Source organism: Vipera ursinii (genome assembly GCF_947247035.1).
Source record: "Vipera ursinii genome assembly, chromosome: 8".
Taxonomy (NCBI): Eukaryota; Metazoa; Chordata; class Lepidosauria; order Squamata; family Viperidae; genus Vipera; species Vipera ursinii.
The window spans coordinates 11,164,358-11,180,861 of record NC_139519.1 but is presented as its reverse complement, the minus strand read 5'-3'; the positions used below and the strand labels follow the sequence as shown (position 1 = coordinate 11,180,861).

The following is a 16,504-nucleotide window of genomic DNA, read 5'->3' as shown; positions in this document are numbered from 1 at the left end:
CCATATCACGTCCATATCATGTAACTCCATGGCCGGATGCGTCATGGCAAAACCGCACCCATCCCATTGCCGGCAATAGCAAAAAGGTCGCGATACATCGTGACACATCACGTGACATTGAGAGTTTGACACCCTTGACTGGTGGAAGCAGTTGTGACTAGATGCTGGGAAAGACTGTTTGTAAAATGAGATGGTAGGTTTATCCTGCTATGATTAATAAGATCAGAATGCAGGATGTCAGATTGTTTATTTATTTACACCCCACCTCTTTACAAATAACTCAAGCTGGCAAACATGTACAACACAACTTCCACCTTCCTCACAACAACAACCCTGTGGGGTGAGTTGGGTTGAGAGAGAGGGACTGGACCAAGGTCACCCAATTGGCTTTCTTGTTAAGGTGGGACTAGAATTCACGATCTCCTGCTTTCTAAAAAAATCAGTTTAATGGTTAAGATACAGGACTAGGAGCCATAGCCTTCTTAGGCCCGGAAACCACCTGGGTGACTTTGGGGCCAATCCTGAAAAAGAATACGATAATATTTTTGCACCACTTCTGAAAATGTTGACAGGAAAACTACATAGACCTGTTCATAGAATTGCCTGAAGTCAGAACTGATATAGAACATAAATAAATACATAATGATAAATATTGTACAGTGTTCTTGTATTTTTTATATTGTTTTAGCTTCCTTAAATGATCATTTTAACTGTGGCTGGATCATGCCCAATGGGAGCCTTATTGTAAATAAAACATTTGTTGTTCACCATGTTTACAAGGTTATTAAATAAGATGAAGTCTTCTCTGAGTTGATTTTGGTTCTAGGGGACTTGTTCTCAGCATATCTGCGAAGTACTTTGCCATTATGTTCCTCTTGAGTTTTTTTTCCTAGCATCACAGTCTAACTCAGTATTGCTCAGCCTTTAAGATGGGTGGACCTCAACATTTGGAATCCCCAGGCAGGGAGTAGACTGAGTGGAGAATTCTGGGAGTCAAAGTCCAACCATCTTAAAATTGTTGGAGTTGAGAAACACCAATCTGGCTAACATCCTAATGTTTCCTGGAGTTTTCCCATCTAAATATTGATCAGGCATGATCCTGCTTAGCTACTAAGCCGAGACAAGTTCAGTCACCTGCTGAAGCTTGAAAAATCGTTAGGTAAAGGTAAAGGTTCCCCCGCACATGCGTGCTAGTCGTTTCCGACTCTAGGGGCCAGTGCTCATCTCCGTTTCAAAGCCGAAGAGCCAGCGCTTGTCCGAGGATGTCTCCGTGGTCATGTGGCTGGCATGACTAGATGCCAAAGGTGCACGGAACGCTGTTACCTTCCCACCATAGTGGTCCCTATTTTTCTACTTGTATTTTTACGTGCTTTCGAACTGCTAGGTTGGCAGAAGCTGGGACAAGTAACAGGCGCTCACTCTGTTGCATGGCACTCGGGATTTGACCCGCCAAACTGCCGACCTTCTGATCGACAAGCTCAGCGTCCTAACCCACTGAGCCACCTATTCACCATTTGTGTTTCTTCTGCTGGGCAGGGAGATACAATTTTAAGCAAAACATTGGTCTCTAGTCAACTTACATTTTAAAGACATTCTAGAAATATCATATGGGGCTGAGTAGCATCCTTGGAATTAAAGATCTGTTGTGGGACATTCATTTGCTTTGAATGAATGAATCAGTCAGTCAGTCAGTCAGTCAATGAAATTGAATGATCAAGACTCAAAGAGACTTATAGAATCCATGGAATTCTCAGTTGGGTGCTTCTTAAGGTTGATCTGATTGTGTAAATTTGTGATGGTTTACTTTTCCAATCCCCTACTTGTTCTAACTCAAGTTGCTGTCTCCTTCCTCTCAGTGATGTCTTCAAGCCCCACAGTTGGTTCTTCAAGCAGTTCCTCCATCCTTCCATTCTCCTCCTCTGTCTTTCCTGCTGTCAAACAAAAGAGTGCCTTTGCTCCTGTCATCCGGCCCCAAGGTTCCCCTTCCCCAGCGTGCTCCACTGGCAATGGAAATGGGTTTAGAGGTAAGCAAACATCTTATTTCTTCACCCGCCACTCTCCCAGAACTTCATCCCTGTGTATGTCATAGGTTTTACTTCATAGGTAATGGAGGGGGGGTGGAAGCATGCCTCAACATGGACTTTGCACACTGTTCTAATGTGCAAAGCAATCCCCTAAAAATGATAGCAGAGTGTAGGGCACAGAATTGTACCCGTATGATCCTTACCTATCCCATTATCCTTCTTAGGTTTTCCCACAGTCTTTGATTACACAGAAAGCCCGATCCTAACTAAAAAAAAAGAATAAAAGAGTAAAAGCAGGAAAGGAAGAAAAAAAAAATTAAAAGTCCACAAAGAAAAAGCAAAGAGAAAGAGAAGAACGAAACTTCAAATCTCCTTTGCAGCAGATATAAACACAATTACAAAAGTTATCTCTTACTGTGATTAAAAAAAAAATCAGACATTGTAAATGTATTTTTGTTCTGTTTTATGCAAAAAAAGAGAGTTTCTGGTCAATGACAAATGTAAATACTGTCTTTTTTCTAATCAAATAAATTAATTTAGCCCTCTCCACTAGTTCCTCAATTTTACCAACTATTTCTCCATTGTGAGTGGTATAAAAAAAAGGGTAATTATTCATGAGATGTCAGCTTGCAAGAGCTGCTGTAATACCAAGACCTTTTGTGAATTCCAATCTTCTCATATCTTGCAAAATCTCAGATCAAAACTGTCTGAAGTTTGTGAGTGCAACAATGATTTCATTTCATTTCATTATTGTTTCCCTACAGTATATACTTCTTAATCCCCCCCAAAGGCTCTGAGTCACTTGCAAATAAAGTATAAAATAAAAATAATCAGCAACTGCAATGAAGACTCTCACCATGCCATCAGTCCCCAATTCTTTCCGAACAGTTTCTCTTAGGGATTTTCTTAAGTATCAGGCTGTTCCAAAGTAATGATTTAATGCGAATGAATGAATAAATGATCAAACTAATTTGAACTCCCAGAACATGGCATCAGACAATATAATAGCAGCTTCAGCTGAGAAAATGTCAATCTCTGTTTTTTTATATATATAAAGCTATGCCATATATTATTTCAAAAGATCATTACATAAAATGGATGGGAATAAAAAAAATGCTGTTACAGATAATCTAAATTTGATGTATAAGTAACTTTATGAGTGGTTGCAGAAATACAACACTTCCATCTGCATTTAAAGCACCAGTCAAGTCTTTCCCTTTTTTCTATTTATCTTTCATTCATTCATTCATTCATTCATTCATTCATTCATTCATTCATTCATTCATAAAAATGATCACATCTTTTCCTGTCTGTTCTCCTCCAGTTTGATTAAAGAGGATTTGGTTTAGAAACCTAAGACCAATTTTGGCCTACTGGTTGTGTGGTTAAGGCACTAGGCTAAAAATTGTGAGTTCTAGTCCAACCTTAGGTATGAAAGTTGGCTGGGTGACTTTGGCCCAATCACCAGGAGACTGAGAGTTCTAGTTTCACCTTAGGCATGGAACCTGGTCAGGTGACTTTAAGCAAGTTGCGCTCTCTCAACCCAACTTATCTCATAGGGATCTTGTGTGGAAAATAGGAGGACGAAGGAGTATTAGGTATGCTTGTACCTGAAATTATTTAAAAAGTAGTAAAGGAAGGATAAAAAATATTTTAACAAAACTGCAATGCAATCTCATAAATATAGTCTAGAATTTTTTTTGGGGGGGCAGAGAATATATGTGAGTACACTGTATGTCACGGCAGTATCTTCTCTCTCTTCTGCCATCCGACTTCTCATATTTTAATTCAATTTTCAAAGAAAAGCATACTGTAAAAATTGTTTCTCATACTGGCAAGCATGGGGAAACAAATGTTGAGGAAAATGTGGAACAGAATCAGTGTCAGATCCTCTACTGCCTCCAACAACAAAGGAAATTTAAAAACACCACCCAAAGAAATTTGAAAGAAATTCTCAAGCCAAGGTAGAAAAACAAGTGTCTTTGGTGGAAGAACGTCCATTTTTAGAAATCAGAAGACAGATTTTAATCATGCTGTGCCTTTCCTGCCCTTCCTTCTCCCTACATCCCTCTTCCCCCCATTCAAACAGTCAAAAACATGGAACGGAGGCAGGGAAACAGAGTGGTATGTTGTGTGACATGCTATAAATTGTATTCTCCAGCAATACTATATTGATTATTACTTTTCTCCTGCCTCCCCTATTTCAGTCAACAGAACATAAAGCAGTCCATTGACAGAAGTCTGTAGGCATTTCCAAAGATCAGACTTTTGCCAACTGGGTAATATATATGCCTTGGAGCTTTGTTTCAAAGCTCAGAGGTGACATGATCTGCCTCAGTGCTCACTGTACAGATTGAGCCTGGCAAAACAACACCCAGCAGTAGTTCCCAAGCTAGAGATGCTGTTCTGTCAACCTGCCACAGTTGCTTGCCTTCAAGGCTACACTACCTAGCTCCCCACCAAATTTGATTAGTTCAGAAATACCAGAGAAAGAAGCTTCCAGTTTAAACCCTTGTGGATATATAATAGTTCCTGGCATCTTTGTCTGGCAGTCAACTACTGTGAACGCAGCTTCTTTCTTGCCTACAATAAAGACCCTAACCCAGCTAAGCCTTCAATGATTCTTCTGCCAAGTCAAGTCAAGACATTGAGTAAGGACAAAGTGCCAGGCTGTCAATGATTTATTGCTGTGTCCAGGGGCAACATTTCTGTTCAGAGAGATGCATCAGAGGGTGATGGAGGAACTTTGCCCTTCTCAGTTGCTTGCTTGAGGGCAAGTGTTATCTGCACATGTGCAGAAAACGGTTGCAAGGGCCAGAGCTGTGGCCAAAGCAGAGCAAAGCAGCTGCTTCAATGTTGAATCAAGTCACTCCAAAGAAGTTTTGCAGGATCCTAAAGATGTAACTTTCTCTAGACTAAATGGCACGTCAAATTAAATCAAATAGTTATTATTGTCATAGGCCAGCATAAAGAGAACAGGGTTGTTGTTGTTGTTGTTAGCTCCAAAGTTGTGTCCGACCCATCGTGACCCCATGGACAACATTCCTCCAGGCCTTCCTGTCCTGTACCATCTTCTGGAGTCCATTTAAGCTCACGCCTACTGTTTCAGTGACTCCATCAGCCACCTCAGGGTAGAGACAATTAAAAAAACATTAAAAAAATATCATGGCCTAAAATAATAGCAATTTTTAAAAGCTAAAAACATTTTTTAAAAGCATGTATATAAGGACAAGAATCTAAAAAGAACACAAAGAGCATTAAAGGACCATAAAGGTCAATCAGTGGTAGACTCTATCAAATTACAGAGCACTGTAGAAGGATGGACTAAATGCTCATTCAGTCTAGCACATTATGTAGCTTTCTCGGGACTAAATAACATCTTTATACTGGGGAGTGGGAGAAAACCTAGAAGCCCAACTCCTGTGCCCATCTCACTTACTATACTGACACTGGTGAGCAACATCTTTCTAGAACTCCAGGCAGGAGCACTTCCCACCTTCCTTGTACATAGTTTTCAACCTGGAACCTTTGGCAATCAAAGCAGGTGGTCTAGAAGCATTCTTTTTTTTTAAAAAAAAGTTGTGGGTATCCATCTGGATGTAATAAAGTCTCCTCTTTGGTTGGGAAATTCACAAGTATCTTGCCAACTTTACCTGGCCTCAGTAGTGAACCAGATGTCTATGTGTTCATCACCCTCCTTTTTTCTAGCATTGGATCAATCTTTGGTAGTTCAAAGGAGCATAAGACCTAGTGAGGTTACCAGAGTGTTGGGTCCAACCTTCCATGTCCCACCTTGAGCATGAGGTAGAAACATGTCTTAGGTCTCCACTTCTCAGTGATTCTAAGAATCCACTTAGAGCAGGGGTGGACACCTAATGGCAACTTTATGACCTGTGGACTTCAACTCCCAGAATTCCCGAGCCAACATGGTTATAAAGTTATCGTTGTTGCCCACCCCTGATTTGAAGCAAAAATCCTAGTCTTCTTCAGAATCATAAGGCTGGGGAAAGGCAGACCATGCTATTCTTTAGCTCCAGACATGGGGCTCTTCACACATGCACGAAGTGAGTTGAGCATACCCCAGGACAAAGTTAGTCAATGAAATTATGGATTTTTGCATTCTAAGAATCAATCAAGGTCAACTATTTCATTATTTAGCCCTGCTAATATGTAAACACTGATAGTAGTTGCATGCCATTTAATATACTTTTTGGAGAGACAAGAGAAGACAACAGCATGAAAGGTCATCCGCATTCAAGACCTCTTTGCTAGCTTCCTAGGGACACCTCCTAACTAACCAACATGTGAAGAGGATGTTGGACTAGATAAACCAGTCTGGATTTTCACCTGTTCTGCATAGTATCTGCATACTTTTATTGCCAATCCTTAATGAAGAACATGCTGCTTGATGGGAGGAAACCCTCTTGAAACTTGGCTCCCCGAGTGGTGTTGGGAAAGACATGGGGATCCCCTTAGATAACCTCTCTAGTGCCATGTGGTCCTGCTTTTTACTCCTTGCATGCCATCTGCTCTACTTTTTTGCTCTGCAGCCAGGCGAGGTAGGTAGGAACAGTAGGGGCTCGTCTTTGTCAGCAACCCCAAATTGATTGCAGGTGGCCTGATCGGACAAGCCTGGCATTGATTTTGTGTTAGACTTTGAGCCTGCTTAAAAGTAGTGTGGAGAAGATGTAATGTGACATGATGCAAAGCAAAGTGATGAGTACTGTGGTGTCTAATCACCTCAGCCCAGATGGAGAGCAGCAAATTGGAAACGGCTGGAGCCATGCAAACAGTTAAGCCACCTTTTCCTGTGGCTATTTTTGCATCTAAACTTGAAAACCATCCCTACGGTTTCTGATGCCTCTTCTCTGATTGCTGTTGTTACTTCTCTCGCTATAGGAAACTCTTTTCCCTGGTCAAGAGAGAAGGTGGCCATGATGGGCCCTACCAAGCTTTGCTGTGATTCTATTCACTTTTTAGTTGAAATCTCAGAAACAAACCAGCTTTCCAAGTTGGATTGGCCATCTGAATCTGTCTTTTTGAACTAGATGCCCCAAACTAGATTGACAGTTTGGATCAAACTGGTTCTACACGTTTTAATAGAACTTTCTAAATCAAAACAGCTCTATAGATTTGCGTGGAACAGAGCACAGGAGAATGAACAGGAGCACAAGCAATCTTTTATTCCATGCTTTCAGGGCAGTACAAGGGCAACAATTCTGAAATTGTAAAATAAATTGGATCGCTTTAGATTGCAGGATAGAAGGGAGATCAAGTGTTGGTTTTCTGTGGCATGCTTGATCAGGTCTTAAAGAGATGATCCCTACATTTGCAGAGCAAATGTACAGTCAGTACAGCCAGTTAATGTTCTCTTGGATAAATTCTGCTGTTGGTTAATTTATGTTTCAGTGTATATGCAAAACTAGAAAATGTATTCATTCAGTAACCAATTTAAATGTCAGGTATGAATCTAAGTTTCATTTTTAGATGTGGGGGTATATACTTTAATAATAGCATTAGTAACTATTTCTGTTGAAATTGAGATGCTAATCTGAAGTCTAAATTAAATTTTTAATCATCTGTTTTGTTGAGCTTGCATTGGACAAGGCTGAACCATAGAACCATAGAATGAAGCCAATTTGGGTATAACTGGGGGAAGTCCAGTTCAAAACAAGGGTCCACCAAATCTGATAGCCTCTTGATGATCTAGACCTGGGGTCTTCAAACCTGGCCCTTTTATGACTTGTGGACCTCAACTCCCAGAATTCCTCAACCAGCATGCCTGGCTGAGGAATTCTGGGAGTTGAAGTCCACAAGTCATAAAAGGGCCAAGTTTGAAGACCCCTGATCTAGACCAGTGTTTCTCAACCTTGGCAACTTGAAGATGTGTGGACTTCAATTCCAAGAATCCCCAGTGAGCTTGAAGTTCACACATCTTAAAGTTGCCAAGTGTCTATGGAGATTCTCATTCATCCAGGTCATGGTGGTCCCAAAGGTGCTTTTTCATGAGGCAACTAGACTTTCCTTTTTCTCTTTGAAGACGTTCAGTTCTCATCCAAGAAGCTTCTTCAGCTATGAGTTGAAGAGCTGAAGAAACATCTTGGATGAGAAGCAAAATGTCTTCAAAGAGAAATCCAGTTGCCTCATGAAAAAGCACCTTTGGGTCAAGTTGCCAAGGTTGGGAAACACTGGTTTAGATATTTAGAAGGAAACAAATGAACAGGTAATGGACATGTAAAACTGATCTCTCTCTCTTTCTCCCTCTCCATAAATTCTCCATTCAAGGGATATGCCAAGAGAGAGAAACAGGACTGTCATTTTGTAAATAGTTCACTCTAGTTTCTTATCATGCTGAGCTCGTTCAGGACTGTTCCATATCAGCCTATGATAAAGATCCATATAAAACAGCCCATACCCCACCCAAAGCTAAAGTTGAAAAATTGTAAGTTCATTTTTTTTAACATTGATGAAAGATCATGAAATTTACGAGAAGTTTGTGAGATCAATGGAAATCTTATGATATGGAGAGAGGAGATCAAATTATTATATAAGAGTCCATGTAGACACTTGGGTTAACTAAGATGAACGTCTCCATTACATGCTTAGCTCCTAATAATTTCATGAATACAGGTAGTCCTCAACTTACAACCATTTGTTTAGGTACCGTTTGAAGTTACAGCGGCACTGAAGAAAATGACATGAAGGCTTTTCACACTTACAACTAATGCAACATTCCCATAGTCATGTGATCAAATTCAGATGGTTGGCAACTGGCATGTATTTGTGACAGTTGCAGTGTCTCGAGGTCATGTGATCACACTTTGTGACCTCCTGACAAGCAAAGTCAACAGGGGAAGCCAGATTCACTTAATAACCGTGTTACTAACTTAACAACTGTGATTATTCACTTAACAACTGTGGCAAGGTAGATCATAAAATAGGACAAAAAAAACCACTCTCTTAACTGTATTGCTTAGCAACGGAACTTTTGAACTCAGCTGTGGTCATAAGTTGAACACTACCTGTATGTCCATGTAGTTTTCTTGGTAGTAATATGGAACTATTTGTGATTGTCTTCTTCTGTTTGTTTGTTCTTCAACTTCCCATTCTAGATTACAACTCTGGAATTTCCTGGTGGTAATCCAGCCAAGGACTAACAAATCCAGCCATACTTAACTAAGGTCAGCTAGGTGCTGCCACCTAGCAGGGCTATGAAAGATTGCTTGTCGCAGAATTTTGTACTGTATTATTGTTAATGATGATTATATATGTTAAAGTTCAAAACCTGAGACAGAAGAGAAGCTCAAAACAGAGATCTGTCGATAAGAGCAGACTGGCAGATCCGTTCAGATTTTAGTAAGACAGTGGATGGCAGGAAAATATATTCTGTCTGATACTGTATATGCTCTGCTCACAGCTTAGAGGTTGATCCTGATGGGCTCAAGGTTAACTCAGCCTTCTGTCCTTCCAAGATGGGTAAAATGAGGACCCAGATTGTTGGGGCAATATGCAAATGTTTACATTGTAAACCAGAATGACTATGAACATTAAAATCCACAAATTTAAATACTACACAAAATTGTATCTATTGGGGTGACACATTCAAAATATTTCTTAGTGGGGGAAAAAGTGTTTGAAAAAGTGAGATATTAATGTGAGGGTTTTTTTTGTCCCAAATCACAAAATAAGATTGTTTACCCAAGTTCTCAGTTTGTGGTTTACAGTGCTGCAATCTGTTTCTTGGTAAAATCCATTCATTTTGCAACAGAGGAATCCAATTCCTTGTAATATTATAATTACCTGCTATCTTGGTTCCAAGGTGCATCCTAGGAGGGGAGATTAATTTACTTCCCTGCTACCTCCGTAGCTTGAATTGGCAGCTGAAAAAGCAAAGAAACCTCTGCCTTCATCTGCAGGCATGTAGCTGGCAAAGGGATCACATCTGGCTATGCATCTCCCAATAAAATTACTCGGAGCCTGAGTGCTCCTTCCTTGTGGGATGCAGCAGGAGGTGAAAGCTGATGAAAAGCCTGGAGGCACAATCTGGAGAAGCTCCTTGTCAGTTTCACCTCTGCCAGGAGTCCAACGGAGTTGAAACTGACAAGAGGCATTTTTCTGGCTGGATTCTGATACATGATGAGGCTTGGGCTGGAGAAATCCCAGGTCAGATTGCTGTACTCAGGTTTTTCTTTCTTTCTTTCTTTCTTTCTTTCTTTCTTTCTTTCTTTCTTTCTTTCTTTCTTTCTTTCTTTCTTTCTTTCTTTCCTTCCTTCCTCCCTTCCTTCCTTCCTTCCTAACAGTGCGAATATATGAGTAGATTAAATAATGGGAGCAGAAAATTGTTTATTCCCCTGTATACTGAGCCCAATAGCAAAACAATTGATCTCTCTTGATCTCTGTCTGTCTGTCTGTCTGTCTCTCTCTCTCTCTCTCTTTATCTACCTATCTATCTATCTATCTATCTATCTATCTATCTATCTATCTATCTATCTTCTTTATCTCTCTCTCTCTCACACACATACACGCACACACACACACACACACACACAGAGAGAGAGAGAGAGAGATCAATTTCTGCATTTTTTCCAATTTCTTTTCAGTAAAGCACCCTGCAGTACTGTTAAAAGGTGGACCCTTTTAATTAAAAAATTAAGCTTTAAAAGCCCTTCTGCAAAGCAATCCTGTATCCACTGCCAACTAGATCTACTCCCAGTCTATTTTCTACTTGCCTTCATAGGCATCCACTGAATCTTGAGGTTTTGTTAAAAGGACAAGGCATCTGAACCCCTGAGCTTGCCACATAAGCATTACCCTTTACGTGCCTGTGTGCAGCATTGCAAGCATAGACAAAAGGGGTTGAATATGCACTGTGATATTGTGGCACACAGATTGCCTCCTTGCTCCTCCACCAGTTTCGGGGGCTGTTAGTTTTTTTTAAGTCCCAAACCAATATTCCCACACACATCACTATTGCAGGAAAGCTATGCCCTTCCACCAGTCATAGTCCATCCCTAGGTGCCCCATAAGCATAAAGTGAACACTGACACAACCCCATCTATCCAGCAAACTGAACTATGCACAGCCTGATGTTGTGAAATGGACACAAAACGAAGCCAGCACACTTCAGTTTCTCTGCATTGGGCCCGGGGCATTTAGACAGAAGATGTACCAAATATTGAACAAACAAACAAACTCTGGAATTCCACAACGCTTCCCAAAGTACATTTTATAGCAATCTCAATACAAGGCTTTTACCAAGAGGGGGAAAAAGAAAACATTCAAGACGTGATGGTTTTGGTAATGAAAGAAATTTCAAAGCTGATAGAACTTGAGCAATGCATGTCCAAAGCGATCGTGTATTTTGTTACCAAACCAAAGCTGTTTTTCTTTCCCTTTTCCAACAAGTTACTGGAGTATCCCTCAGAGGCCGTGTCAGAAGCAGCTAATGAAAAGAGGAAGTGTTACACGCCATTGCATTTTCTTCTTTTTAAATAAGTATGCCTGATTTTTGAAAGCCTTACACTCATCTCTCTCCTGTTTTCATTACTGAGTTTGGCTCTTGAAAAATTTGATCGCCTCTGGAACAGCAAATTTGCCCTAGTGAATGTCCAATATATTGAAAGAAATCAGCCAGAGAGAGAGATAAAGGAATGCTATAAATAAAAGCTTCCTCAAATCAAACTGGACTCCTAATGATCGTGTAATGATGCCTGTATATATATTCTTCGAAACCGTCTGCAAGGAACTTGCAGTTGCTTTCTGTCTCTCTGCCTTCCCCCCAAATCCCCAAGTTCAGTCCATAATTCTGGAATTTGCTTGTAGTTTTCCATCCAAGCAATAAATGCTCCCAACCTGTTACAGCAATGCAAGTTGACAGTTAGCAAATCTATATATTAAAAACTCACATGGCCCTGTTGGTTCATGATGGAAAAATAAGCTGCCCGATGCCTTTCACTGGGATGAATTTTATATAAGGCTGTTTGGCGTTTGTCTGAACATGTCAGAAAGATGGGGGAAACGCCTAGGAATTTGAGGGCATGCCCTGAAGGAAACAATTAACGTTCTCCTAGGAATGTCACATTTCACGAATGCAATCTTCACTGCAGAAAGAAATATGGAGGGTGTGCAAAACAACTGTGAACATGGAAGCATATTCATTAGCAAGTTACCAAGACATTTATTTAATATCTTATTTTGGTTAAAGATTGTTTTATAGTAATTACTTGGTGATAGACCAGAAGCTGAAAGACCTGGAGACCAGTAGCAGCTTCTTGCCTTTAGGCAACTAACAAGGACCCACAGGTGCTAAAACATCCTGTCTGCTACATAAAGTCTCTATGCTTCAAGAGATCTAAACCCATAATTTTAAGCTTCTGGAGCCATGCTACCTCATTCAATTGTGGCAACTCAACCCTGGTAGCATCTCATCGAAATCTGCTGAAGATCTTGCCATCAGAGAGACACTGTTGTGGGATGGAGACCAGCAGATCTTCAACAAAGCCAACTTCGAACATGGTGGCAACTTTTTTCCACCCTCAGAAATGCACTATTTTAACATTCTGGTCGCTCCTTCCATTCCTTCGTTTAGCTGCATCTTTAAGGACAGTCCTGCTCCAATTTTTGTTTTTGTTTTTTAAAAAAGGAAAGAAACAAGATTTCTTTTCTCAGAGGTGTGTTTATTAGCATTATTAAGGACATGTGCCTAAGATGTGCACGTCACCTTAGCTTTTGGCTGGTTTTTGACAAGTTTAATCAAGCCTTTTGTCTGATAATGGCTGCCTTTGGAGGTTAACAGAATGCGGCTCACCTCCAATTCTTTCTTCCATTTCTCTCCAATAAAGTAAAATAAAGGAGAGAGAGAGAGTAGAGGATCCCTGTGGGATAATCACGGCAGTTCCTATATTCCCCACTCATCACCGAATGCCTTGTCCTGCACTGAACCACCTTTATTGAAAAGTTACATCGATTCAATATATAGTAATACAGGCAAAAATAATTACAGCTTTGCGTTTGGTGTAAGACCTTAATCCGAAGCTCACAAACATTCAATAAAGAGTAGTGCAGGCTGGGAAATAGGCTTTTGACAGCAGAGCCCCCCCCCAAGGACGTGGGTGGGTGGGACGAAGCAGCCTCCGAGAACAAAAGCCAAGCTACAAAAATCCACCTAGGAAAGATTTTGACATTTTAGAAATCAATTAATATTCCTTCAAGTATTTTATAATTGAAGAAGCCGTCTGTTAGAAAAGTGGTTGATGGCAGCAAAGCAGGCATTGAGCTGGCCCAAAGCAATTGCTATCCTTCCTGGTCTTAACCACCCATATCTCCTTGATGGACATTTTTTTTATTGAAAAGTTTTACAGTACATTTTATCTTTAACAATCCCCCCCTCCCTCCACCCACCCCTACCCACCCCTCCCTATCCCTCACCCCCATTCCCCCCTCACCCCCCCCACTTCCCAGAGCTAAGTACAAGGTATAAAAACAAAGAACAATCATAAACATCCATATGCTAACAACAATAAACTATTAATTCTATCGCACTCTAGCTCATATGAAATGACTACAAGCAATACTAATATTACATATAAAAAGAAAAAAAAGAAAAGAAAACTTATTCAAATGCTAAATGAAACTTTTTGGTCCCATATTTGTTCTGGATATAATCAATCCACTTTTTCCACTCCATAATATAACGTTCTTGCGAATGATCTTTCAAGTAAGCGAAGCAGGCATTGAGCTGGCCCAAAGCAATTGCTATCCTTCCTGGTCTTAACCACCCATATCTCCTTGATGCACATTTATTTTCTTATCACTTCTCCTGCCATCCAAGGAAAGCAAATCCCCCTTAACCGTTTTTCATGGAGGAAGTCTTAAAAACAAAAACATTTTGCCAATTTCCCTGCCCACCAATTGGAGAATATTAAAAGGCCCCTTTGGACTGAACAAAGTTAAAGCTGAGAAAAAGAGGGCTTGTTTTTTGGTTGGAAAGCCAGTTTGGGTCTAGTGATTAAGGCACAGGGCTTGAAAGTGGGAGACTGTGAGTTCAAGTCTTGCCTTAGCCACGAAAGCCATCTGGGTGACTTTGGGCCAAGCTGTTTTCTCTCAGCCCAAGCCACCTCACAGGGGCGTTGTTGAGGAGAAAATAGGAGGAGAAAAGGTCTGTTTGACATGTTTGCCACCTTGAGTTATTTGTATAATAATCCAGGTGGGATATAAATAAATAGAAAATAACATTTCCCGAGACCCAATATTGCTTATGTTTTGGAGAGATTCAAATTCATTCTGGTCAGCTAGTGTTACAAACCTGAAATTCAGATTTTCAATTACAAGGCAGTTTCCTTAGCTGTCTCCTTTTCAGCTTATTTTCTTTTGGCCATTTTTGTTACTGCTTTTTTTGGGGGGGGGCTATTTTGTGAGCTTCCTTTCCTCTTCCTCCCCACCGCATGCACACACTAATTGTATATGATTTCGTTATAAATTTGAGAAGCCCCCCCCAAACAGGATGACTATTAATTACTAATCTCTTACTATGATTACCAAACATTTATAAAAGGGATGAAGGGCTGGGGCAGAGAATTAAAAAACCTTTTGTCTGCCAGCATATCCATTTAAAAAACAAATGTCTGAAGAAGGCTAATGTTTCATTCGGTATTTAGCGTCCAAGTTATCATAACTTAAGACAGACTATAACAAAAAAAAGGGTAGAATAGCTCTTATTTCCCATGTCAGAATGGGAAATAGTGCAATCTTATATTTGTTTACTTAATTGGGAGTAAGTTCCCCCCCGCCCCCAAATTCCACTGGGTTTCCTTTTGAATAGACAAATATAGGATTGCATTGTAAACATTAGAGGCTGTTGAAATCTTTGAAAGCTAGATGTAAAATTTAAGGAAGAAGGGGTGCATTAAAAGCTCCCTGGGTGAAAAGCACGTGAGAACTTTTTCAGCATTGGAACGATAGGAAAATCAGTGCCGAAATATATTAGGATTTATAAGGAAGAAGGAAGGGTGCATGGACGTGTTTCTTTCCCCCCTGCATTCATAAAAAAACAGCTGTAGAGTGGACAGCTGCAGATCAGATATACGTGCTTTGCTAGCTCCTTTCAGAAAATTTGAGTGGAGGTTTTACGTTTGCGTAGATATGCATTTAAATTTTACGTTATCATTGAAATGTTACCATGAGCCGCCCAGAGATGCTTAAGATGGGTGGCCATAGAAAACCTTTTATATACATAAATAAAACGAAAAATGTATGTTCCAATCAGCGTGTTCTTAATTGGCATCTTGTCTGTAACATTCTGGACTAGTGAAATTTTTTTTTGAACACTTAAAGGAACAGCCTTTTTAAGGAACAGGTACAAATGTCTGATGGTCAATATGTCTTCATCTCCCTGTGTCCTTGATCCTTCATTTTATTCATCCCTGTTGCTTCTGATGCTTGTTGTTTTACATTTTTGCTTTTATTCTATTGTAAACTGGCCAGAGTCCCTTTGAGAATGAGATGGATGACCTATCAATTTAATAAATAAATAAATAATTCAGTTCCACAGGCAGGACTATGCCATTGAAGCTCCGCCTCTCTTTATGATGCATGTTTGTAAAAAGCGGGGGGACTTCGAACGTGTGGTTCTGGCTGCCATCATTTCTGAAACTCCCCCTCCCCCCTCCCCGCCCCCTTTGCCGACACTTAGATCTGCATTATTTCTGCAAGTTTCTGTTTTGAAAATGTAAATATTGTCTGTCTGTTTGTTTGTTTTCCAGCCATGACTGGTCTTGTTGTACCTCCAATGTGAAAGAAGAGAAGGCATTGCTGGGGTTTCTTCCCTGCCCCACCCCCTTTTTTTCCTACAGCACAAAACTACTTGTTTGTTACGGAACTTTAAAAATAATAATAATGAAGCACTAGAAGCTCAGTTGACGGGGGAAGCTGTGTGCCAGAAGGAACGGAAATTTTATAGCGTTGCTAAGAGGCTGTTCCAAGTTGGAGACATCAATGCTCAAGAACATTTTAAAAAGAAAGAAAGAATTGGCCAAGATTCAGAAGTATGCAGGTTACGGGATGGAATCTGGAGCACAAGCTTTTTTGTTTTGTTTTGTTTTGTTTCCCTGTGGACTCAAAGCCTTCCTAATGTTTATAGAATATTAAAAGAAGGAACAGGTTGGCCAACCCATTCAAGCTTGATATTTTGGATACTCTTTGTTTTACTTTGTAGGAAAAATAAAAGTCGAAGTTTCTATTTTCTATGGAGCCTTTCAGATACCAATTTAGTTTATGCAGAAAAAAAATATCTCAAAACAGGGTACCAGCATGAGGGGACTTTGCTATAAAACCGATATGCTGATATGAGTGATGGAATGTGGACATGTGTGTGTATTGACTTATAGTTTAATCTCTTTTCAAATGAAAAAAAATGTAAGATGTTTTACAATTATTTAAATAAATAAACTTGTAAGTTATTGTATGTAGAGGTAGACATTGAA

At 40.0% G+C, this 16,504-nt stretch overlaps 1 protein-coding gene across 3 annotated transcripts in view; it reads left to right on the top strand.

Annotated features, from left to right (window-relative positions):
* EBF2 (EBF transcription factor 2) overlaps positions 1–15,867 on the top strand; it is a 225,915-nt gene extending 210,048 nt beyond the window's left edge. The window contains exons 15-16 of one of the 3 annotated variants that reach the window (XM_083368400.1): positions 1,857–2,024; positions 15,785–15,867. In XM_083368400.1, coding sequence (XP_083224526.1) covers positions 1,857–2,024; positions 15,785–15,816 — 200 coding nt within the window. In that variant the 3' untranslated portion in view covers positions 15,817–15,867. Of the gene's footprint in view, positions 1–1,856; positions 2,559–15,784 lie in introns of those variants that run through there. The other 2 variants (XM_083368399.1, XM_083368398.1) reach the window with 2 other exon arrangements.
* The last annotated feature ends 637 nt before the right edge of the window (positions 15,868–16,504 follow it).